At 33.8% G+C, this 27968-nt stretch overlaps 1 protein-coding gene across 3 annotated transcripts in view; it reads left to right on the top strand.

Moving 5' to 3' along the window:
• Positions 1 to 27968, top strand: part of LOC145671277 (uncharacterized) — a 92322-nt gene that overhangs the window by 24202 nt on the left and 40152 nt on the right. For 2 of the 3 annotated variants that reach the window (XM_081740220.1, XM_081740222.1), the window contains 6 exons: positions 3941 to 4135; positions 11097 to 11237; positions 12947 to 13141; positions 16599 to 16736; positions 18639 to 18718; positions 24778 to 24935. In XM_081740220.1, the coding sequence (XP_081596346.1) occupies positions 3941 to 4135; positions 11097 to 11237; positions 12947 to 13141; positions 16599 to 16736; positions 18639 to 18718; positions 24778 to 24935 (907 nt within the window). The remainder of the gene's footprint in view (positions 1 to 3940; positions 4136 to 11096; positions 11238 to 12946; positions 13142 to 16598; positions 16737 to 18638; positions 18719 to 24777; positions 24936 to 27968) is intronic. The other variant, XM_081740221.1, reaches the window with a different exon arrangement.

Below are 27968 nucleotides of genomic sequence, written 5' to 3' on the forward strand. Positions count from 1 at the left end.
AAAGTAAAAGTGTCAATGACATAATATCGCGCATCAAAATTTCTACAAACAAATACAGTAGAACCCCTCTAATCCGTCACCTTTGGGACTGGGGGTATGGTCAAAACGCAAAAAGATCGGATTATCAAAAAATACAGAAAAATATGGATTTACAGTAAAATAAACAATCTTTGAACTCAAAAATAATTGTATTGTTCTCTACAGTAAAAACGAACAGTAAGCACTAAAAACTGCACAGTACAGTACAGAAAACACGCACAACGAAAGAAACGATACAAGAGATGACGGAACACTAAAGCGGATATGCGGTAACAGCAAGTAAACAATGCTGCAACAGCAGTAAACGACAGTGGGCCTCGTGAGTCACCGACGATTCGGGACAAGTTCGGCTCGAGCACGGTCGGATCAAGTGCGGACGAAAGGGGTTCTACTGTATAGAATTCTTCACGATTTCAATTATGTCTCTGTTTACAAGTCGTTATATTACAGAGACCTGTTCAACACAAGCAGTATCTCTTGTATAATGAAGAATAATGGAATAGTACTTGTTTTTTGAAGTATTGACTATACTTGCCATGAATTTTATAAATTTATTTTGAATATTTTTTTATTCTAAAAAGTGATCAATTATCTCCCTATTTATTTTTTGGTGTGCAGTTGCATCAAGTCTAGTCACTTATTTGACTAAATCCAAAATATTACTTCTGAAATCGGAGTTCATATTTTATCTGTGATTTCCGAATGCTAAATTGTATGAAGCATCTTGGGATGATAAATAATTTTATTTATTGAAAAGTTGTATATATAAGATCTATAGGTTGTTACTTAATAAAAAAGTGTGATGTTATAATTAGCTATATTTTACGTATATTGAATTAGTATTATCAGTATTAATGCTTGTTTTTATGTACAGTGATAACACAGTGAGCAGTCATTTAATACTTACGTTTTCGGATTGATCAGGATTCGAAGCGTGGACTACACTGGATTCGAAATTTATGAATAAAATAGATGAATGAACATATTTTTCTGTTTCTATAAAAGTACGTAAATCAAACTTAGTAGAAATAAAAAGGAAAATATAAGTAGCTATTCATCTTACCTTTCATAAGTCTGTCAGTTACTACGGAAACCAAAAGATTTTATTGTGATCATATATAAAACCAAATAAGTATCTCAACTTTACTATAAATAAATAAATAAATACATACATAAAAACTATTAATGATCATGAAAAAAGATTTTTCAAGTGTCGGTTTTTTAGGTATATATCAAGAGATCCACTATTATGTCCCTGTTTTTATTTTTCTGCTATTATATCACAAACGATGTAATATATATAACTCTACCGTTATATTATGCTCTATTCTATGTCGTATGTGTCATTATATAATTGTACGCAAAGAGAGTTGTCGCTGAAGAGGCTAAAGCGAACACTAGTGCGGCGTTTGCGCCAAGTCCCTGAGACAGTTTCATAGGAAATCTGGTTTATCATATGGTTCAGTCCCACTGCTAATGACGGAGATCGACTGGAGATCATGGAAACCCCATTTTGTCCAGACATTGTCACCGGAAGAATGTGATGTTAGGATAGTTTGCTGAATCCATATTACAATGGATGGAAGAAGAACCAAATGTCTTGAGTAACATTCTGTGGTCAGACAAAGCAGTGTTCCATGTGGGTGGTTCATAAATCGTCATAACTGCCATTACTGGGGCCCTAGTAACAACAGTCCTGGAGCTACAATTGAAACCCCATTTTTTCCAGACATTGTCACCAGAAGAATGTGATGTTAGAATAGAGTTTGCTGAATCCATGTTACAATGGATGGAAGAAGAACCAAATGTCTTGAGTAACATTCTGTGGTCAGACGAAGCTGTGTTCCATGTGGGTGGTTCATAAATCGTCATAACTGCCATTACTGGGGCCCTAGTAACAACATTCCTGGAGCTACAATTGAAAAATTGCAGTCACATCCTTCGCTGGTTGTGTGGTGTGGTAATCGTGATGACACTCATATCCGTCCTTACATGCTTCGTGAAACAATGAATACAGAAAGATACGTGCACATGCTACAAACGTTTGTTTATCCCATTGTTTCAACCTGGGACGAAGTGGACAATTTGTACTTTATGCATGATGAGGCACCTCCCTATTTTGCGTTGATTTCGGGAGAATGGCTTGACAATGCTTTTCCAGGCCGCATTATTGGACGTCGCGGAAATGTTGAGTGGCCATCGAGAAATCCAGACTTGAACCCATTGGATTTTTTTCTCTGGGGGTATTTGAAAGAGAAAATGTATGGCAGAAATCCGCGTGACTTGGACACTTTGGAAGCAGTCATTAAGGAAGAGTGTGCACGGGTACCAAACAACATGTTTCAACGGTCTATAGGAACGTTGGGCTCCGACTGCAACGGTGTGGTACTAATGCTGGTGTCTACGTTGAATGAAATGGCAAGGACCATAGTACATAATAGAATTGACAGCAACCATGTAACGTCGTTAATGACAGGGTAATAGTGAAATGAAAATAGAGATATAATTGTGGATCATCCTGTATGTACCTTTGCCTTTTAAGTTAGCTTGAGCCAACCCTGTAAATTTCTCCGTCCACTCGTGGATCAGGACGCTCCCAACACTACAATTTGCCACCGTTTGCACTCTGATGTTTGATATCAGCCGACCTCCTTTCGTTCTCTGCATCGTTCTTTGTTTCAAGAATAGCTGACAAGAGTATCTGCAGTGTATCGTAACGTTAGTGCTCTTTTTCTCCCGGTTGAAGGGAAATCTGATGTTTCTTTTACGATGGCAGAAAGAAAATTTTGGAAGAGTGATGAGATAGCAGATGTTTTTGCTCCAAGTGATTCTGAAAACTATTTCAGTGGGGAAAAGGATGAGTAAGTTACTACAAAGGTTTTGGAAAGTATATCAAGTAGCGGTAGGAGGAATACAGATTAAAAAAGTGAACCAGAAGAAGACATAAGAGAAAGTAGTAGTGCCACAGTAAGCAATTAGTGACTGGAAGCAGCCCTCTCCATTGCTCTAGTGGCTACGGCGTGCACATTGTCTCGGGCTCGATTTTCGGTGAGCACAGAAAATTAATGCAACAATCATTTGTCTCCTTTATTATAAAGAACATAAACGTAGGACGTTAAACTAATTTTTTTAGCGAGTAGAAGCGATATTTAGCGACCTATTCTGAGATCTCCAAATTTTCTTTTAGTGTTCCAAAGCCAGGTTTACAATTAGGTGTATAGATAGGTAAAAAAAATTAAAAAGTAAAAATAAAATAGAAAGCTAAAATAGAAGTTTTAGTTAGTAGTTCATTATCACTACAGTATTTGCATTTGGAAAATTTTATCGAGATTTGTGGGTAAAAAAAATAGTTGAAGATTATTTCTGTAGCGTAAAAATATAGTATTAAGGGTTAAAGCAACAAAAATAACTTGTTTTTCTCAACAAATAACTTTAATGTCAGTATTGACATAGTGAATAAAATACATCTGTGGCGTCGTTCCTATTAACATTAATAATAATAGTGACAACAAACAATAGCAGCAATTTTTCGGCGCACATAGTTGCAGGTTCAAAACCCTGGAATTTCAGCGCCGCTGATAACCTGTAAACCTGATACATAATTTACATCCCACTTAAATAATAATATGTCCTGTCTTTCACAACCTTAGTGTTGTATAAGTACGTAAAGCAAAATCATTAATTAGTAATAATAAAAAAAATTCTAAACCTGTTATTTATTAATTATTTCAAATGACGTCCCTGATTGTAAGATATCTATCAGTGCCTAACATTCCTATGCGAGGTGCGATAGACGACGAATATAGAAAAAACACTGAATATATCCGTATGAAACAAGAAGCCATGTCATGTTCTGATGCTTCGTAAATTCGTATTAATTTTACCATGTATTTTGTTTCAGGTGAAAACAGTAAAAAATAGTGATAAAGAAGATTCTGGAAAACTAGCAAAACCGATGTTTCCGAAGAAGAAAATTATGAAAAGTGCATCAACGCCATCGTCAGACGTTACGAAGAAACCTATAGAGCAAGCGTCTACACAGGCTGATGGAAACAAAGCTTCCAAAGTGGCTAAAAAATCTGAGGCAGAACCCAAGGTTAGAAATGTGTATAATATTTGTTTGAGAAATAACCTCATTACATTTCTATGTATGATGTATCTTTATTATAAAAAAAAGAAAGGTCTCAGTCTACGAGTAATGCTAATTACTAATAGTTAATAGTCGCCGCTCCGCTACTTTCACTGCCTGCCTTATTTGAAAATGGATAGTGATGATGTTGACCATAAATCTCAAACCCTAAATACTCTTCATGAGCATTAAACGGAATCTTAATGTAACTGATTAATAATAATTAAAGAAACGTTGCTTCTCAGTCTCACTTATTTCTTATGAACTCTTAGGTCTTTATAGAGAATCAACTTTCTACAGGAGCAAACCGAGGAGGACTTGATTGTTATAGCACATGTTCTATGTATCTGATTTACAAAGCGGTATCCAAGCGATGTTTTTGTAGGATCTAAAAATTTTTAGTAAAAACTAGTATTAAAAAGCAGGAACAATTTACAAACTTTGTGACTGATTAGTTACGAAGACTTTAAAGGTATAGTTTTTTCTCAATGTAAATGTGGTTATTGTTGGAGTAAGGGCGCAGATTACGAAAATGGAAGGAAATAATGACTTTCTTTACGTACAGTTCTAATAGTGCCACTTTTCTTCGATTAATTACGTTATAAGTAGAGTGAAATAAAAGAGAGAAATACATGAGTCTGAGAAGCAATGTTCCTTTACAAATAAGTTATGTAGAAGAAGTTTCTTGGTGACATGTATGGAATCAGTATGGATTATTAATAAGCTTGTGTTTCGTAATTATAATGTGGAGTTATGTTTCGTAACTTGATAAAATGATTATATTATATAAAAGTGTGTGTGATCAAAATTGGTAGTATAGTGCACTCAATTAGTTGCTAAGATATGGAAGAAATTAAAATGATCTTTTAATATTAAACACTATAATTCATTTCAAAAGAAGAAAACATTTCAACTTGTTCTAGCTAGTACTAGATTTAATCTGTAATCGCATAAACAAAATTTACATAATGATTATAAACAAAAGCGTGAAATATGTAAGAATAAAATTAATTACTGAAGGATAGCGGATCTCAAGGAAGACTTCCGCATTATTGTGAACTTCTTATCTTAATATTTTACACAACAAATAAATGGAATAACTTTCAGAATAAGTATTGGAGAATTTTGAAATTTCAATACCAGTTAAATGAATGTGGTCTCTAGCGTCTATGACTATCTCCGACTAACCTGTTTACTATTCAGGAAGTTTATATAGTTGAGATTTATTTTTAAATACTTTTCATTTTCAATTTCACTTTGTTAATTCTGGCTTTCAGGAAGTGAGACTAGCTATTTACATTTTTGGAATCTACTAATTCCGTAAGCATTTTTAATATTTTTATAACGATTTAATACACCTAAGCTACATTACATTCCCTCTTCTGGGGAAAAAATAAAACCGAGTGCGTGAAGTCATTGGTTATGTCGATTCTCTCTATTTATTTTATTTGTATACTTATAATTTAATACACCTTAGTTACATTACACTTGATTCCGGAAAGTCTCTTGTTCCTTTAGCTATGTGCCACTCATCTGCATCTATATAAAATCATAAGCATCAGTTCTTTTGATACTAAATTCGTTGTTCCATGATTACTTAGTAATGGATTAAGCTGTTCCATCTTACATAGTAATGGTTTTGTCGGTGACTTACTCGATCATTATCTGTATCTTACACATAACACAATTCGGAATCTGCTTATTAAAGCAAGCCTATAATTAGTTCTAGGAATTTTAGGTTCCTACGCCTTAATTTTAATCCTTAATTTTAATTTGCTATTATAATGTTCAAATTACCTTATCTTGCAAAGAAAACATTAAATAGACACTCATAACTGAGTTTTGGTTGCACGTTTTTGTACTTTTTATAATGCAAGCACCTTTTTGTACCTTTTCTCAATGTCATCACCATTTTATACCGTTCGAAACTTTTCTCTTTTGCTTCTTTGTCGCATTTTATTTGGAAAATAATTAAACAAAGAACACTGAACATGTGCTCCATCACATTATTTTCGCTTCAGTTTAGTACCGTCAGGCGAAAGCTATTGAATAGGAATCAAAGGGAGGTTGCAAGATCAAACAGACAAATCACGGCTATCACTTATCGGTATTCTTGAGTGTTTTTCTACATACAAATACAATGAACAATCGGATACGTACCCCTCGGTTTGCGAATAAATACGTTTCTTTATCTTTTTGCACTTTTTGTATTTTTAACTCTCATGCCTTTTTGTTCAATTTAATGTCCCTATTTATCTTTAATAGGGATAATGTTATTTTTATACTATTTTCTTCATTAACGAAAATATGTAAAAATGTAAGTAACGCATATAATGTCAAGTTTCTGCGGCTAGAACGGATTAATTGTGTATATATATATAAATTTCAGTGGGAAAGATAATTCGAATTTACAAACATTTCGGTTCATGAACCACGCTACGGTAGGTATTAAGTTCGTTATTCAAGGGTTCACTATGTTCTCAGTGACCAGAGAACCAGGCTCTAGTTTATGACTTCAATAACATTGTGTTCAAGGAGTTATTTTAGACAAATTTCTTAATACATAGGTGAATTTTGAGTCCTTATGCATAATATAATTAGTTTTAGTACTGTTCGTATAAACATTTACATTTGAAATTTGCACTTTTTTCGAAAATTTTATATATATATATATATATATATATATATCTTTTTAACCAAATTTTGCTCTTAAAATTACTACCTCTACTTACAATTAAGAAGTAAGATAAGTAATTAAGTTTGGCAAATTTCATTGAATAATGAAGTACTTACGGCAAATATCATGATTACAAACAGGAATCGTACTGTTGGAACTATGCGTACTGCAGCAAATATAATGCATTAATCTAAAACAAAAAAGGCATAATTAAACATATGCTGCATAATTTAATAGAGAAATTAGGGATAAAGTTACAGTAAACAATATTAATTATAAGAAAAGTGTCTCATCTTGTGCTTCCGTGTTTGAATATTTCCTTCCTCTCTGAAAACATTATTAGCTCCATTTTTATTACTGTATCATCGGGTCCTTACTTTTACATCTTAATTCGATTTTTTAATACCCTTAATAATGGTCCCTGCATTAGGGATGGCCAAAAATTTTCGGATTCGGGTATCCCGGACCCAATGAGATACGGATCCGAAATTCGGATCGCAGATCTGGATCCGAAATTCGAATCTCAGATCTTGCCTCAAACCTACATTTGAAATTGAGATGATAAAATTGAGTATCTAAAATTCGTCAAAACTTGTTTCGAATTCACTAATATTGTAGATTGCTGTGCTTTTAAATGTTTCCATAACACGTTTGTGTTACCTTCGTTCTTTATTTTATTTTAACCTTGCAATATTTACATGTTGCACTTTCTGTCGAAATCTCTTTAGTAAAATGTTTCCAAGTTTGACTTCTTCCCATTTCAGAGTATAGTGAACTGTCTGAAAACTGATGTAAATGGTAACAAATTCTTCTGTTTAGCTCCTCTTCAAAACTTAATGTTAGCTTTACATTAAAAATATTTACTTTATTCTTAGAAAATAAACTTTACTATTTTCTCATATACAAATGAAATATCTTTTAGATAAGGCCCTCCTAATCGCAGGAATACTAGACAAAACAAACTCTTTATTAATTGCAGTTTCTGACTCACTAGAGTCCAACCATCAACAAATGTAATATGAATATCTTTCACTTCGAAGGTACAACAAAAATATAGACTGGTTGACGTGGCACGACAGTAGATTTTTAAACATACACACAATAATTTCAGGAGAGCGGTATGGTTGTGTAGTATTATTAGTATTAATTAAAGTGTTCGTTGTATGACTTTATCACCTAACTTATGGCTTGCCCTTCTGAGGTCGGGGGTTTGTTGAAGTAGTAAATAAAAAAGAGATTTCTGTTATTTTTTTCTTCACCCTCCAGGTTTCTTTAATCGTACATTGCAGGACATAACCAAAACATATTCATGCATCGTATCATTGAACCGTTTTGTGTTTTGTATATTAAAGTGATCAAAAATATTTAACATATTCGCATTTGTTCATTGATCTCAGGTTCAATTCTCGGTGGGAACATACATGAGACAATTGAAAGCTAAAACAATATGAAAATAGTATTTAAAAGTCAGGAAATTGATATTAAAACTTAAGCTATTTGTTGAGACTGTAAGGCTGTAGTTAAATTAACCCACACGTTTCATGAAGATATATTATGTCATTATTGTTTATTTACTATAAGCTACCAGATACACCCTCAGAGGCCACTTTATACTGTAGTAATCAACAGATGAAAACAACATTGGAAAAGGAATGGAAGGTCTCCAGAGCCTTAGATTAAGGTACTAACCTAACATTTGTCCAGTATAACTGAGGAACAACCCTGAAAAATCCTCAGTCAGGATGGCTGGTCTCCGAATTCGAACCCGGTATTACCCAATTGCGAAGCAAGAATCCTAACAACTAGCCTAAGCTCGCTCCGTATTATTATTATTATTTAGCTAATAATTAACGTAATGTTCTAAAATTAGTGCAAATTAAACTCTACTATTTTTATTGCTAATGTTATAGTTAAGAGTCCTACATGAAACATGAGTCCCCCATTAAATGGGCCTTGCTCAAAAGAGAATACTAGAACTGGAATTCAGGAAGCGGGGGTGAAGAGATTAATGAGGCAGGGAACTATGTGCGAAGCATAAACTGAGTAATTATGACTTCATTACAGATATATTCACTTACATACCTAATTAATACTTCTCTGATAGAGGGCGTTCTTACTTTCATAGTGGCAGGAAAAAGGCCCGCTTTTGTAATTGAACACACTAAGCACGTGCCTATAGGCTCAATGTCCGTGGAAAGAAATATAGGTAAAACTAGAAAAAAATTGGGAAAACGAGGGGAAAATGATAAAACGCCCTTCAACTTAAAAAAAATAAAAGCTAAAAATAACTAAACTTAGAGCTTCGAAAGACGTGAGACGAATTTTATTGAAAATATTGTTTTTCCTTGGTGATTAATTGTGCTAACTATGAACATGAATTAAAAAGGAAACAAGCAGCTAGCTCTGAGTTTCACAAACCAGTTGAAAAGAAAAGATTGGATAAAATTTAATAATAAAGAAGGCATTTATGATAATTAAAACAAACTAAACTCTTGACACGACATTCCTTTTGGTTCCTACCAACGGGCTTACGTTCAAAGTGGGGATGTTTAGTCAACGCATCGACACCCGAAGTCCCTATTGCCGACTTTCTAGACTAGAGTCCGCTACCTCTTACTTCAGATAACTCCCCAATTGTCCTCACGATGCTGGGTCAACACCGAAATTGTTGAGTGCCTCTCCGGAAATTGAACCCATGACCACGGGACACGCTAACCACTGTACAGTGTAATCCGTACAAAACGTTCAGCAGGTTAAATAATTTGATAAAAAGCTGTTAACTTTATATATATATAAAGTTATATATATAAAGTTAACAGCTTTTTATCAAATTATTTAACCTGCTGAACGTTTTGTACGGATTACACTGTAACCATTACGACACCACACAGTCAAGTCTGTTCCATTCCTCGTGACACACTTTCCAAAGACTGACGACTATACGCGACTGTCGACGACCCAACGCTAGTTTCAACTAAGAACAATTCACAAACATCCATGGGGGATGCATCATGGTATTTCACAGGAATGTTTGTAAAAGGAAGATAAATGCTCGTTTCACATGCCATCCACTTCATGTATGTCACTGTTGACACTATTATATAAGGATGGAATATTATTACAGTGCATTGCCTCCAATATGCTCGTCTTGTAATAAACTGCATTGATTTATATCGTTTACTCCGTCCTGCATAGCATAAATTTGCCATTATAGCGGTAACCATCAACAGCCATAATGCTATGGGGAAAACTTTCTGCACATTTACGAACCAGTCATAACGACCTCTGGAATCACAGGAACGATGGGAGAAAGCTATATTTCAATCACATTCCAGCATATACACTTATGCCTCGTCCAGAGTTACTACAAACCTCCATCTGTTCCCAGCAATATGGCATCCGAACAGCTTTCGACTGTTCGTCTTCCCCGCCATGATATGTAGAGGATAGCTCATGAACTCGAGCCGTATGCCTCTTTACCAGATGTAAATCTTGGGCAGTTAAGCGATTTACTGACGTGGTGGAACGAAGACTGGAAGTTCTGACGTCACACCAACAAACTCATTTTTTGGATCACATCGAAGGTATGCACGGATCTCCGATATTTAGTATATCTAATATTGGAGGGCCAGCAACAGCAGGGGTGCCTAATTATTTTGTTACGATTCAACACAGTGTTGATCTCTTTCTTTGACATACGGAAACCTCTTGCCATACACTATTAACGTATTTTTGGCTATAACTATATACAATGTCGGAAAGGGCAGACATGTAGCTTTTTTAAAGCCTTATAACCGATCACTCACACAAACAACAGCCATTCTCCGTGCAACTGAACGTACAGCACTTACTAACTGCTTGCAAGAACTTAATAACTTTTTGATCGTGTTCATTCGTAGCGCTGCCTAGTGGTCAAAATCCTTACCATAAACCTGAAACAACCTTCGTCGTCGTCGTCGTAGTAGTAGTAGTAGTAGCAGTAGTAGTAGTAGTAGTAGTAGTAGTAGTAGTAGTAGTAGTAGTTGTAGTTGTTGTTGTTGTTGTTGTTGTTGTTACTATTATTATTATTATTATTATTATTATTATTATTATTATTATTATTATTATTATTATTACTTTATTATTAGTAGTAGTAGTATTTGGAGTGTTACTTAGACGTATACCTTAGTCTTGATAAGCGTTGTGCTAACGCAAATTTTAATTTTGTACTCGGAAATTAACATTATTATTTTTTCTCGCTTGTTTTTACAGTGTGTGACCAAACCACTAACGGATGATGAGTATAACGATTTGTTTGCTTCTGCAATTGCAAGAGCGCTCAGTTCTGATGTAACGGATAAAGAAAAGAAAATGAGCCCTGATAACGAAGATGATTTTGAACCACGTACTGAGGTAAGAAAGAATAAGGATTTCCTTTAAAGAAAATGGCAGTAAAGATATTCTATATTTACTACTTATAGTGTTATTTCTGAGATTGCTGCAAGTCTGAAAAGTTAGGGGTATTGTCCAAATGCAAGAGTTGACATCTCTTCAATATGGTGTGCAACACTAAAAATTATGCCTTTTCAAATAATCTTCAATTGTGTTTTGTACAGCTACATTACAAACTCCTTTGATGCTTAATTTAAGCAGGGCGCAAAATTTCCTGTCGCCAGGTCGCCGTTGGCGACTAGAAATTTAGAACTGGTGACCAGTGTTCACTAGGAATGGTTTCTGCCTAAACTTACAGGGCTGCGCAGTTTCTGTTTCGCACGAAAGTAATTGTCACTGAGTGAAAACACGGAATGTGAAGTCTTCACAACGAACATGGAAAGTGAAGTCTTCACAACGTTGTAGTTCACCCCTCCATTCCTTAAGAACTTACGGACTTTGATCCGAAAACTGCAATCGACAACTGGTACTTCAGTGCAAAAAGAGAGCATTACACAAACGTGAAGTCTTAAGGTAAGATATTTTTAACATATATATGAATAATCCAATTCAAAATTGATTATCCTGAATCTAATTGTCTGTTTTGAAATTTTATGGCCTGATGGAATCTCTTTCTTTGTCAAATTAAAGAGCATGGGTAGAGGTCTGCGCGGATGCGGATATATATTTCTTTTCTGTACGGATAACGGATAAAGTTGCGGATATGGTTTCCTACATCTGCATTTGAAGACCTTGGGTAATAATGATATTTCGCGTAATTCTTCTGTTCACAAGATGGCGCTGGTGTCACAGTATGTTGGTAGTATGAGCTAGCTCGGTCTTGGCCCTTGATACTCAGTGTAGTAGAGAAGTCAGTATCGTCCTTATGTTAAAAAGTTTGGAGATCCCCAAAGTAGATGAAATGTATTCGTGGCATGCTTAATTGTTTGCAGAAAACCCCTTCTCGCTATCTATTACCATTTTTATTCTATAGTGATAAACGTTAAAGTAGGAGATGATTGATTTCTATCACTTCCGGCTTTATCACCTCTACCAACGTACTCAGTTCCGTACGTTGGATCCTCTACATCCTAGTCAAAATAGATGATGGTCCATTAAGTAATACTTGAGATTTTTTTCTCCCAGATGAACATACACACGAATACACGGACAGATAGGGTCAGTATATAAAGGAGTTTTGGTAAACCAAACTCCTTAAAAAGGCTCGAATTTTACTTGCGATGACTCATAATCAAATTCGTTAAACACCATAATGTAGTTGGGAATGGAAAATTCTCTGTGAAGAAGTTTCAACCTTATACAAATTTTGTTTTGTCCAAGAGTCTATCATTGTAATATTCTTGTAGCTACAATTTCTTTAATCATTGTGATCCCTTCCAAAGTTGCACATTGAAATGCTGTTGTATCGATCAATCTTCTTTTTTATTATTATTATTATTATTATTATTATTATTATTATTATTATTATTATTATTATTATTATTATTATTATTATTATTATTATTATTATTTGTTATTGTTATTATTTGTGTTTGTTATTGATCTTTTAAAGCCTTAAATACGCAATCTATTGCTCATTCCTGTCCATTCAAGTATTGTTCCTTCAATTAAAATCTGGTATTTATTTTAAATTCGCTTTGTTTTCTCCCAACTTGAATATTATTTTTCAGGGTAAGAGTGTGCATTTTGGTTCAAATGGAAAAAGTTTTGAAAATAAGACGAAGCAAACACCAATAGAAAAGTCCAGTAAGACATCTAGGAAAGACCCATCCAGAAATCCATTGATCGCTGCTGGAACTTCAAAGAAGGTTTTCGATCCCAGCCTAGCTAAGATATCTGCAAGGAAATCAAAAGCTGAGTCCAAGGTATTTTTTTTTTTTCTTAAAGTTGAAACTATGGTAAATGGCCTAATAAAAACACGAGAATAACTAGAGATCTGAATTTTTCCAATAAAAATAAATTCCGAAAATTCAGCATTGAGAATGGTAAATAAAATCTTAATTATGTTCCATAGACTATAGACTAAAGAACATCGGAGGTAAGTGCAAATAAAACAGTCACATAAAAACGTTCATGTAAACGCGAATGAAAGGCATGTTAAGGTAATTATTCCACGTTAAACTCTTCTAGAAAGAAGTAGTAAATTACTCATCACGCGTTCGAATCGCAACGACCATCTGTTATATGTATTATTAGAATAAAAAAATGATGTGTAATTTATAGGTTAAAAAGAAGTTTCAAAGGCTTTTTATTTTAATAATACTAATCCTAATGAAAATTGCTGTTTGTCGTTCAGATCACGTGGAGTAATTACTTCCGGTTTTTATTTATTTATTTACAGAAGAAAGAAGCTGAAATAATAGTTTATATAGATGAATTAAGATTAAATATTAAATTTGACAGCTCTTTTCGCTGGTTTATAAGGTAGCACGCATCCCTTTACTGCACAAGGTCCGATACAAGCAATATATTCTATTAGACTAGTATTCACATCTTTTTAAAGTATTCCTGCAATGGAGCTTTGAATTTTGGAAGAATACTCAAAAGAGTACTCATGTATAATTGAAATTAAAAAAGAGATATGAGAGTGTTGCGACGAAACATATATACAGTGTTCGTCCAATACAGACCCCACTTAAGACCTTACACGGTTCGAATTACCGAATCTAAGTAGGCCAAATCCGAATAGGAGTTAATGACTCAAATAGTTTTAACTTCTTGATTAATTCTGTTGTATAGGATCTATTCTCCAAATCGTGATTATATTTGCACGGTTAAAATATTTTCCTTCTTGAAGGACTGATTTCGATTTTAGCTTACCTTTGTCCAGAAGGCTAAAATTCCCCCAACAAGTTCAGGGCCTGATGTGAACTATTTTGCCCCTGCGAAAATTTGCTATTCTGCCTTAGATGATGATTACAAAGCACCCATATATGACGAATCCAAGTTTTGATAGTGTGGTAATTGGTCAGCATATACATTTCGCAATTTTAAGGTAATTTGAATGGTTAGTAAACTTTGACGTGAATACTAAAAACGTTTTGGTAGCATTACTATTTCCTTTATGAATAACCTTTCAAACTTGTAAAGCTTTAAGTAGATTTTTTTAATGTTGATTTGGGCGTATGTTAAGGAACTGTAATAATGCCTCAGTATATATATAAGAAGCTAAAATCCACCCACTCATATCCTAGATTACTTGGGTCAGTTTAATGGACTAAGATACCGTGCTGTCCTCGTCGCTGATTTTGTGACTAGCACGCGCGTCTTTGGAGCAGGGATCCTGGGCTCGATTTCCGGCGGGAGTCTTGAGAATTGAACGCATTGAGATGGTTCGAATTCTATCTTAAACTGTAGGTCTGTTATATAGAACCTCGAAGCTAAAAGGAGACTTTAAACTTCGACAAAGAAACAAACGATCCCGTGCTCATCTTTTCCTCTTTAGTAAGAATTATGATTTTAATCAAAAAGCGAAATATAGGAAGATAAAGTAAGTTGTAATTAGATTAAACAAAAGTTGTAATTAGAAAATCAAGAACAATAAGCTCTACTTTAGGCCTGAAGAGAATAGTACTGTTCCTTCGTTATCACATTATTCGCATAAGTCAATTGTCGATTGCTTACAAGAGTATCCGCGTTCGGTTCCAGGTGGAAGCTCATTTGGTTCGGATCTACGTTATGCTGTAGGTCACCGTCTGATATATCCTTGGTGCTGAAGGAGATCCTAAATATCAGTTGGTTACGACCTTCGACCTCATTAGTATCATACCCAATAATCTTGAACCTCTACCATCCAAGTCTTCCACTATCACAAACTACGAATTACCGTTTCATACAATATCCATGGCAGTAATGCATAAGAAAGGTCTCTGGAATAAACAGTACCAACTATTTTAAGATATTTCTCTTTTTATTCCGCACATTGCCAGAACCGTTTTCTTATGCTGCATTCTTCATGTCCCAACATAATTATTCTCTTTCATTTTATCTATCAATTATAACTTTTTTCCACATTCCAAATTGTTAGTGGGTTCTATTCCATTCGATGGTGTTAAGGTAAAACGTCGTAAGCCTCATTTCCAACTTTTTTCAGGAGAAAAAAAAAACTACCATTTATATCCTTGCAAGATACAAATATAAAAAGTGGTTTATTTGCCTTAATAATGCACACAAGCTTAAAATATTTTTCTCACTTATGCACAGTGGGAAAAATTGTAATTCTAGCGGCAAAAAAATTCGTTGCGCTTAGTTTAAGCTTTTTTTTTTTTTTTTTTTTTAATATTTTTCCACTTTTTGTATTGTTATAAGATGTTAGCGAATTAAATAACAAAACACCCATATTGTTACCAGTATGTACATTTATTTGAGAGAAATAGGCTAGTAGCAAAGTTTGCAGCAATACGTATTTACGTCTTTGAACAATATGAATCTTGTGACGAAGAAAACCAATACTATTACGTGTATATTCACTGATTTTACAGCAAAAATTAACATTAGCTGGTGGTATACATATAAAGTAGTAAACTGAACATGATATGAAATTAACAAAGAAAACCTAAATTATTACATGTATACACGGTTGTTCAAGATTGACAGATTCTTTAAGCTCATTTTAGACTTACTTTATTAAACAATGTGAAAGTTTTATGTGATCTGACTGATAGTTTTTAACCAATGACGTTTAGAAACATTTAAGCCAAAATGTAACTTTATGACTGCTGTTCTTAGCTTTTTGTTGTTTTAGGTAGATGGAGAACTTGATAATTTTTACTGCGTTGACAAGGAGTTACTTCTGCTTAACTGACTTTTATCTACATTGTGTTTTATATTAATACTCTTCTTTTATTATTTTCTTATTTATTATTATTATTATTCCATCGCAATATAATGCTCTGATACCACGTGCTGTATTTTGCCAAAAGCTATTCGCGGTACTAAAATAAAGATTATTATTATTAATCCAAAACCCCTGTGGTACTTTTATTTGTGGTATACTTTATTTTCATATATTTCTTTACATTGAGAATTAAGATAGTCTCTTGTAATAATAATAATAATAATATTAATAGGTAAGGTTTTAGTAATTCCTTATTAAAATAAAAGACTATAATTTACTAGCAGACAGAAATAAAACATGAAGCGTTTGAATGCTCCTAATGGTAATACAGCAGCTGACAATTTAATGATAACATAAAGTGTGTGTCATACGTTTGACAAACCTGGAATTTGAATTTAAATCATTACTACTTACCGTTATCCTTTCAGTAACACATATCTGTTTGAAGTTTAATACCAAGCTTCGTTTGATTTTTGTCGTTACAGTTAATAACTAGGTCTCTAACAGATGAGGAATATGAGAACATATTTTCTTCCGCAATCGCAAGAGCTCTCAGTTGCGATTTACCAGATATTAAAATTAAATCAGACGAAGAAACAGATGAGTCTGAATCCGAACCAGAGGTAGGGATATTGACAAATATTTCCTTAATATTTAGATTGCATTCGTAGATTAATACAGATATTACATTGTAGAATGGCGAAAGTTTACCTTGTTTTACGTCAGACAGGGGTAAAAATGCAGGGATACGCGGAGGGAGGGCGTCCCCTCGCCTCTAAAAAATATGTACGGCGTCCCCCCAGTTCCTAAAAAAATAAAATGAGCAAAGATAGGCAGGGGGAATGGCCTGATGTCATGCCGCTACCTTTTCAAATCCACTTTTACCCCTGACGTCAGATATAATATAGTTTTCACTTACGAATAAGTATTTTAGACAACTCACCTGAACTAACATATTCCAAAATTTTCCCTAAGCACCAGCCAAATACAAGGATGGTATCTAAGAAAAAAGTATGAACACATCTTCTGATCAGAATTCTCTGTAAACTGTTATTCTCTGATTCGTGATAAAGTGTAGGAGTTTAAAAATTATATCGATAGTGTTCCGCAGGAGGCAGCATTATCGAAAATAAAAGAACCCTTTGTTAGCCTTCTTCAGGTACATGGGACTGAGTTCACCAATGTTACGAATCACGTTGGGATTTTCTTCTGGAAAAAATACTAAAATGTACGCAAGTGAAAATCATCATGCGCATCATGGAACTACACTGTTTCACCATAGAACAGCAAAATCAGTTTACTGGACCATTTTATCCATTGAACCTGCTTTAAGTTTCATTCTTCCAGAAGTACAAGATTTATTTCTAAATTTGTAATTGAACGCACAGGGTGAAAAACTTTTTTTTACTCGTGGGTTTTTTTTTTTTTTTTTTTTTTTTTTTTTTTTTTTTTTTTTTAAATCCAAAGCTTTTTGGGTGAAGCGAAATTCTTTAGGAGAGGAAAGCGTCCTTCTATTTAATGGTTAAATCTTTAGATAAATATTTGCAATTTCTCTAAATATACAGTATTTTCTTAAGCATGTTATATCCATGAATTTTTATGAGACACCCTTCATAATCCGGAAATAGTTGTTAGATCCCTTACGTGTTTCCATATCTTTACTCACTTGATATTGTATTCCAATGTATTTACTTTCACATTCACAGGGTTTTTACATCAGAAGTTTTCAAGCCCTAAATAACACTAATAACACTAAAGACTGTAATAAGCTCTCCTTCGTTGTAAGAGGTTAGCGTACGCGCCTTTGGCGTGGAACCCGGGTTCGATTCCCGGTGGAGCTCATGTGGTTCGGACTCCACATTAATCAGTAAGTCACGTCTTATATAGCCTCGCTGTTAAAAAAATCATTAAAATTAACTCAACTCAACTAAAGACTGTAATAAGAAAATCTAGATTTTACAGGCTATATACACTTTCAAACTATTAATTAGGTAAAAGACATGTGTATTATTATTCCATCCTTATGTAATATAGTTTCTTTCACTCTCCTTATTATCATTTTTTTTTTTTTAATTCTTCTCTATTCTCCATTACATTGGCAAGTGGACAGCGAAAATATTTGAATATTGAAGAAAAAAAAAAGAAAGAAAAAATAAAACAGTATGCCATTTATATGAAGTTATTAGAACAACCATGTAAAGTTTATGTAGGTATTCCTAAAACATCCTATTGAAGCATTTAGCGTAATCCGAAAAGCTTCAATGTAAAACTCTCACATGTATAATGTATGTAGAAACTTTAATTCCTAAAGAAAGTCCTCTTCAGGATTCGAAATTTATTAGCAATTGTGTATTTCTGAAAAAAACTTACTTAACTAAATTGGTTAATTTTCGATATCTGTTTATACTTATTTTCTAAACATGTAACACTAGTATCCTTTAATGCATCAATTATTTTGACATAGCTGTCAAATGATTTGCCGTGGGATTAACTAATTATGCCAAATGTCTGTTTGATTATTTTAGGTGGACGTTGCTATTCCTGGACCAAACGAAGCAGTTCCACCATTGGAAGAAGCTGAACAACCCCGAGAAGCTAACAAAAAGTAAGTCAGAAATATTTTGTTTTTCATGAGATCGAAATAAAATTGAAATATTTTAATTTAGCGTCTTTAATGCTTAGAAGTGACAATAGACTAAATAAAACATTTCACAGTCAGATGTGAATCCTATGTTTTCTTTTAATTTTCCTACTGACCGTCTCGCAGGTTTCCTCTTCCAATGTGAGTAAAACTAGAATTTTTATGAACTGACTTCTGCGTCTTGAAGAAGTAAAAGTTGAAAAGTAAAAGAATAATAAAGAGGAAAAAGTATACGTGAAAGTTAAGACTTCTCGAAATTAACTATAAGTAAATCTTTCTACTTCTTGAGCTTAGACAACAATTTTTCTCCAACGTGAAAAGGCATCAAACATTATATTACCGAAATTTCAATACAGTTTTCTTATTTTGCTAACATTGTTTTGTTTCAAATTTTCTTTGTATAATTTTCTGTTAAATCTTAGAGTTCTGCTTATATTTTGATTGTTTATGGCTAAGACACTATATTTTATGAGAAATAAAATCAAACAAACGATTTCTTTAATACCAAATCTTCTATAAGTGTAGATTCAATGTACTTTTCAGTTCACGTTGAAGAGTAAAATTCAACATAAAGATAAAAAGAGTAGAGTGCACTCTTGAAAATGATATAGACTGTGTTAAATATTAGGTAATTTTAAACATTAGTTAGCAAAACTCTTGAATCAACACTTACATTATTTTAATTACATTTTTTGTGAACATTTGCATCTGTCATATGTGAAAATCTAGTAATTATTATTTAACATTATATGGTTAGTGATGCTTTTCCGTAATGTTAAGAAAACACATTAGAAGCTTTTTTTCCCGCCAAAGTCTGTTCTACATTTTAATACAAATTGAACTGCTGCGAATATGAAGTTTTATGAAAATCCGCAATAAAGCTTAAAAGAGATTTACAATGCCGTTTTAGCACTATAAAGGCTCGAGTTGCAATACAACTCTCACGTACTGATTATTAATGGGTGATCCAATAGTTGGGTACATCAAAATTATAAAAAGCAGACGATATTATTTAATACTACTTAACACTATTTTATATAGTATTATATAGTATCACAACACGTGCATGTTTTCCCAACATATGCTCAAAATGGTTGCCCCATTCAGTAATGGAAGTACGTACTCTTTTTAGCATGTTTGAAGCCACTTTGTGGAGCACGTGTGTGTTGATGTTAATTTCATTTTTTATGTTCATTTTTAGTTCCTTCAGGTGTGTTGCCTGTTGTTATAGACCTTACCTTTAAGGTAACCCCACAAGAAGAAATCAGTGGACATCAAAACGGGTGAACTGAGTGCCGTAATCCTTTAGAGATGATACGCTCATCAAAAATCTGGCGCAAGAAACGTGGTGTCGCTAGATGTGTGGCATGTGGCACTATCCTGCTGGAACCAGCAAACAGTTCATGCTTGTCAAGAACCGCAATGAACTGTGTAGTGATATCTTGGTACACAACACTGTTCATTGTAATTTCAAAGAAAATAGGGCTCACTATATAACGATGTGATATGGCACACTAAACTCCAATTTTGTTAGAGTGTAAGGGGGTTTCGTGTAATACATGTGGTTTTTCAGTTGACCAAATTCAAGTGTTTTGACTGATCACGTAGCTACTAAGGTGAAACCACGCTTTATAAGTGAAGAAAGCACGGTCTAGCTCTGCGATTCCATGGTTTGTCAACAATTAAGTGCAACCATGTACAGCACATTATGCGCTTATCTTTATCTGGCTCCTCCAATTTCTGAACACTGTGAACATTATATGCACAAAAGTGAATCTCTTTGTCGCTCTCTGAGCACTTTATATGAAATCTGAGAGTACACTGATAATCTCCTCGCGAACGCTGCATCACATTTTTAACCTCAGCCAGTTTGGCATGTCAAAATGGGCGATTTTTTTCTTCGCAAAACACAACGGAAGAAAGCAAGAGTTGGGCTTTAAAGGAACTTGGTGTCTATACTACGTCACTGTTACCAGAACCAAAATACATATGAAATGTAGGTAGCCAGATTTTATCAGTGTTGCTAGAATCCAAATTAAAGCCGATATATATTTATGAATAAAAAATTGTCCTTTCATCCCTCGTTGTTTCTTTGTTTTTCCTGATCCTAATACATTAACCTGTTTTATATTATGTGTATGTTGCTTTAGGCAAACTGACAGTTCCGACATACCCTCTTCTTGTGACTTTTTGATTGTCTAATGTGTTCTTTAATTCGAGCGTTTGAGCTATATATGGAAAATCACATTTACACTGACCACAATAAATACCCGACTTATTTAATGGATCAATAAAGTAACTTTGAAAGCTAGTGAGATGCTTTTTGAAGGGACTCTGGAATGGAAGCAGATATGTTATGTTTTGCAAAAATATGTTGAATTTTTGTCCATAATTGTGGAAAATACGAAATTCCTATCCAAGTTTTTGTTTCTTTGAGAATAGCTCTTTTACGAACTGATACCGATCTACGTATTTCATTAAACCATTTTTGTAAGGTACGCAACTTATAACCGTTCTGTTGTCCTATTTGATATAAAAACTGTATTTCATCATTAAGATCACTTGGAAGATCACAAATTTGTAATGTCTTACGAAAGAAATTCTTCCAAATATTAGCCTCGTATAGTGGTGATTAACTGACTGTTAAATTTATCATATGCTCGGGTAACCAGTAAGTCTAAAAAAAAGAAGAGTTATCAGATTCACGTTCGAGAATGAACTTCAACCTAGGATGCTGATTATTAAACTGTTCAAATATTTAAGAAAGTATTTTCAGCACATAAAAGTAGTGAAACGTTATCGGCATAACGATAACATCTAATATACTTAAATGTATCCTGTTGTAAAATAGACGTTTCTGTCTGATTTAAAACAATGTTTCACAGTATCGGAGATGTGTTCCCCATGACTAGACCGTTGTTCTGAGAAAAGTAATATTTTTCAAGCAGATCTCAAGAAGTTGTAATAGAAAATAAATTTCATAGGCAGATGCACTATTTTGTAATAACCAAGATCGTGTGCTATTGATAGTAAGTTCCAGCGGTATGAACTGGTACATATCAACAACGCCTATGGATACAAGCAAAATAGCATTACCATTTACAAGTGCTGACAATTGTTGTTTAACATCAAGGCTATTTTTAACTGCATATTTGAAAGCTCTGTTGTACACGTAATCATTAAGTTTTTTTTGTATAGCCATTTGGATAATAAGTAAGCTGGATAGTTGAAACCGGACATCGGACGAAGGGGAGTGTCGGGCATGTGCGCTTTTGGAAGGCCATGAATAATGAGGAGGCAAAGTGCTTGTATTTTTTCAGAATCAGTCAGCAGTAGAGAGGAATCAGTTGTCGATTGTACCGTTTTTATGGCAATGAGTTGTGTGGATGTGAAACGAAACTGCATTCTTAGCTATGTTTAGAATTCCGGAGGCATACGTCTGTTTCGACATAATTACAATTGATTTCCTTTTGTCAGTTTTTAAGTGTAAGAAATTTTCTAAATTGTATAATGAGCCCTTACACATAACCTCATTTTGAAACCGTACCTATTTTTCTCTTGAGTATAAGAATGTGTTGATATTTGTTAAAGATTCATTTCTAATAGATTGCGCATAATTAAAATATGATGCAAGATCAATATCTTTTTCAACAAAATAGACTATCTCTTGTAATGAAATGGAAAGCGGAAGATAACTGAATTTTAAGCGTAATCTAAAAATTTGATAACATGTTTTAGGTGTGTCAATATCAGTAAAATTGACAACCAATTCTACTGTGGGTCTGAGTCTGTTTTTGTCATTTTGCGTTTATTAATAACAAGAATACACTCAAACGAGTAATTTTTCTTTCTAAGTGTACACGTTTAATTTTGTACTTCATTCGTAGCGTAGAGTGCAATCTATTCTGTAAAATTTGTACGTATAGCACATCAGTACGAAAGGTTAAAGATAACCATATCTGATAGCAGTAATTATTAAGCCAGTATCTAATTATCTGATTTTGTACTCTACTTTATGCAGTGTAAACGATGTCGCGTAAAGATGGACCAAAATCTAATACTTTCCGTGTGATCGCTTAACTTAAAACTTGGAGATAACAGTTATTCATGAACAAAACAATCTTAGACTCAACTATTTACACACACTATCTAAGGTACAATTTGTAATTGTATCTATTATTATTAGATCAAAAGATCCAATATATTTCAATCAAAAATTTTCTTGTAGGTCTTATATCTGGAGAAGTACATATAGTGTAGCCAAACCCAAACTATCACTTAACTCAGTATGATGTGCTTATTCCGTAGAAAATACAAAAACTCGATTTAGGGGCCGTTCAAAAATTTTGTAGCTTTTGATCCATTTTTTGGATCATTCCTAAAATTCTTGTTTTATTTATGTATAACTTTTATCTCCCAAGTTTTAAGATAGCGTATATAGATGGTCACCTATAGTAATAAAATGTAACTGTTGATAATAGTGTTTGCATTGAAAAGAACTAAGTTAAATACCATGTAAAAATATTGTAAAGTCTGCATTCTTCAAATAGTGTCCGGCAGTCGATGGGAGTAGAATTGGTTATCGAAATTATATCAGGAAATCATCCTATTAAGATTCTCAGAGAACATGAAAATGATTAGTGGTTGTAGTTAATTTTAACAAATATGAGTCAAACATTTTAATAGCATTCAAGTACATTAAGGCATTTTAAACAGGGACAAAATAATATGTACAGGGTGGCCATAAAGTCCCGTTACCCCTGAAAATAAGTAGCATAAACCACTAAACGTACGGAAATAACTGAATGACATGAACTACAATTTTTTCAAGAAGTTTTATTGAGATAGGAAACATTAAGTATCCAAAGGATCAGTCTGTCGACCGTCATTCTCATGATAAAGGATAATACGCCGTCAGGTTCTGTGCGGCATTTTGCGGAGCATTGCAGTTGTAACTTGAGCGAAAACTTGTTTCACTGCTTTTGTCGGTTCAGCAGTGGTATCGTAACGGTTTTGTGCAACAATGCCCTTTATAAATCCCCATAGCACATTATCACAGGAGATGAGGTCTGGGCTTCGTAGTGGGTATACACCCAACAACTTGCAATAACACGTTCTTCAATACTGCAACTGGAAGTATTAGCCATCGTTCACACAATCTGAAACAATGGAAAACCTTACATTAGCATTTATAATCAAGGGTAACGGGACTTTGTGGCCACCTTATTTGAGTAGAACCTTAAGTTTTATATATACAGGGTATAAAGAAAGGTTGTGGAGGTGATTCTACAGATGAACAAGTAAAAATGTCTATGTAACACAATGTCCATCTCGGCCTCCTAACCGAGTTACGGACGTCCAAAAGGGTGGAAAAATGAACTTTGAAGGCTAATTCTGGCCAAACAAGAGATAGAAGGGCGGTGTTAGGCGGCCCACACAGACTCTCAACATGGACTATCCAAAGATACTAAGATTAGATATGTACAAGACGAGCGCAAGGGATTCCCCAAAGGATGCGAAGCATGCCGCGGACGTTATGAGGGCAAAGTGAGGTGAGAGGATGTATGTCCTTGCGCTCTTCTTGTACACATCTAATCTTAGTATCTTTGTATAGTCCATTTAAGTCTGTGTGGGCCGCCTAACACCGCCCTTCTATCTCTTGTCGTTTTGCCAGATCCCACCCTTTTGGACGTCCGTAACTCGATTAGGAGGCCGAGATGGACATTGTGTTACATAGACATTTTTACCTATATATATATATATATATATATATTACATTCCTGTAGGTGTCTGTTATACGAAAGTTTTATTGTATAGAGTTTTGGCAACAAACTACTACGCAAAGAACAATACCTGTTTTACCAAAAGTACTAAAATTTATGAAGAGAAATGTAAGATCATTTTAGTTTATTTTTTTGTCTATTATTTCTAAAAATGTGAAAGAATGTTGAGTTTGTATATGTACAACAGCTCAGAAGTGCTAGACTGATCTTAATTCATAATTGTTTTTTCATTTCTTCCAGCGTGTCGCTGCCAGTACAGAAGTCGTCATCGGTTCGAAAAAGAAAGTTATTTCCTAATTTGAAAGGAAAAGAATTTACTTTTTACAAGAGTAAAACAGACAGTGAGGATATGCAGCGCAAGAAGTTAAAATCTGACCGAACAGTTGGGTCCATAAAAGGTACTGTCTACATCTTTCTTTTCTTTCTTTTTTTTTTTTCTCTCTATTAGCTAAAATCTAACAGGTTATTGTTATTTGCACATAATATTATTATAAATACTCTTCTTCAGTAGCTAGGCATTTATTACAATAGTAAAGTTCTCAATCATTTCATTTCCCCATGATCCTCTTCGTCATAACATAGTCTTTCCAATTACCGTTGTTGTTGTTGTTGTTGTTATTATTATTATTATTATTATTATTATTATTATTATTATTATTATTATTATTGACCTTAATTTGTTCCCTATTATATCCTGTTTTATCAAATGTTGCTAATAAAATATAACATAGAAGAAGCATCACTCCTTTACTCTTTCAATGTCATTAATTTTTTTTTTTTTTCAATGGATTCAACTTATTTTTGTGATTTGTCTTCACTTCTATATTTGAGATGTGTTTCTACTCTTAAGGATTTCGAGATATGGCCATGTTATTTTAACAATTATAGTCCCCACATTTTTCCTTCCCTCCTTCTCTTGTAAGGGAAACATCAATAAACGCTGAAACACGTCTTAATTATTTTAAATTAAGAGCCTAAATACCAAATTTCATGTTTCTAACCTTAAGAGATTTCGAGATATTGACCTCTTATTTTAACACTTTCAACCCCGACTATTTTTTTCTTCCACGATCTTTTCTTCCTTGTAGGGGAAATATCAAGAAACGCTGTAACAGATTTTTAATTATTTTAAATGAAAAGTTTAAGTGCCAAATTCCATGTCTTTTACCGTAACTATTTATTTATTTTATTTAATATACAACACAACAGGCTTAATGCCCAATTATAATGTTGTGTACATACAGTAAATGTTACATACATAAAATTCTTATTTATTTCTATAGGAAATTTTTGTTTCACATATGATCGGAACCTGTTTTCTGATAAACTAAATATATCCACTTTATCAAGCTTATTTACAATGTCATTATATAACATACATAGCCTCTACATAGGGGATTTAAATAATATATTGCTTCTAGCTTTCGCACAATAAAATGTACCTGTAGTCTCTACTCTGGCTTTGGAAGTGGGAATTTGCAGTGATATCTTAGAGACCAACTCCATACAATCAATCTTATTTAATAACTTGTATAAGAATAACAAGTCCAACATCCATCTTCTTTTTTCTAAAGTTTGAAAATTAAAGTTGTTTACCAGATCACTGTAGGAAAAATATTTGGGATAAAAACTAGTTTTTTTGTATGTAAGCATTTTCAAGAATTTTGTTTGAATGCTTTCTATTTCTTGAGAATATTTTTTATTATTGGGGGTCCATATAGTAGAACAACATTCTAATTTTGATCTAACATATGTAAAATAAAGTGTTGCTAACGTTGTCTTACGGAAAAAGTCTTTCCCTATTCTGTACATTAAACCTAAGTTTCTATATGCGCTGTTTGTTACCATATTTATGTGTTGATTGAACAGAACTTGGCCTAGACAGTTTGGTCTCTTTCAGTGTATAGTCAAAGGTGATGGGATTTCTTTTTCTCGTAAAAGAAAGGAATTTACACTTAGATACATTTATTATTAATTTGTTGTCATCGCACCATGTTTGAACTCGTTGTAGGTCTTGTTGTAGTTTTATGCAGTCTTCAGTTGAATTAATTCTAGAATATAATTTGAGATCATCAACGAATAGGAGAATCTCAGAGTTTTCAATAAAAAGCGGAATATCATTAATAAGTAGGAGAAATAGCAGAGGACCCAGATGAGATCCTTGAGGAACCCCAGACAGAGTAGGAGACTTTTCAGTGATACATCCCTTGTATAGGACAGATTGTTTCCGATTACATAAATACGACACAATATATTCTATTGCCGACTTTGTAAAGTTTAGGCTTGCTAATTTCGCCACTAGAACATCATGATCCACGATAGCGAATGCCTTGCTGAAGTCGGTATAAATAACGTCTACGTCTGGTCGCCTTTGTCTAACTCCGCTGCTATAAAATTTGTTACAACTGCTAGGTTTGTTGCAGTAGATCCATTGCGTAAGAAACCATGTTGATGTATTGATAATAGCTGGTTTAACGTGATTCAGAATTCGTGTATATAAAATACTCTCAAGAATTTTGGCAAAAGGAGATAATATAGCTATAGGTCTGAAGTTTTGTATTGTGCTTTTATTTCCAGACTTTGGCAATGGACACACTAAACTTTCTTCCCATTTGTCTGTTCTTATGGACATATTGGGTATAGTATAGAGTGGATACTGGAATATATCAATACAGCTTTTCCCCACTCTGTTTTTTCTACCCGACTTTTTTCTTCCCTTCAAGGGCAAATATCAAAAATGTTGAAATGTGTGTCTAAGTATCTTAAATGAGGAGTCCAAATACCGAATTTCATGTCTCTTACCTTAAGAGATTCCGAGATATTGGACATTTTATTATATTAACTATAATTTGCTCAGTTCGTTCAGTCATAGTGAGAGAAATAAAAATCTGACGAATACATACAACAGAACGTCACTCGGCACCCAGCAGGCAGTGACTGGCATACTCGAACGCGAAGAAAGAAAGAAAACAATCAAGCATGCGTATTATAGTGTCTCCTTTCATTGTGCACTAACATCACTATGGCACACAGGAAAATTCAAGGTCGGATACTTTTTAGATAGGCCTTGTATATGCTAAGAACAAGGAAAACAAGTTCCCTGTTAAAATCTGATCTTAATTAATTTATCATTTTACCTTCCACTGTTCTTTACTTCTAAAATTGACCTACATTCAGGATGGCTGTCTTCGATTGCGATTTCAATGATGGCACACCGTGGAAGGCAGGACCTACACTCAGTGTTCTAGTAGCAGTCGATTAACTGTTTTATAATGGTTTGTGGGAGGGAGATCTACGATTTTCTTCCGTTACGATTATCTTAGGTTTGATATAAAATATAAGGGATGTTATAGCTTGTATTTTCTTTTTTTTTAAAAAAAAAAGTACTTATTTAAAAAAAAGAGAGAGAGAGAGTAAAACGAGAAGATAAA

The sequence above is a fragment of the Thermobia domestica genome, chromosome 15 (genome assembly GCF_964235325.1).
Source record: "Thermobia domestica chromosome 15, izTheDome1.hap1.1, whole genome shotgun sequence".
Lineage (NCBI taxonomy): Eukaryota > Metazoa > Arthropoda > Insecta > Zygentoma > Lepismatidae > Thermobia > Thermobia domestica.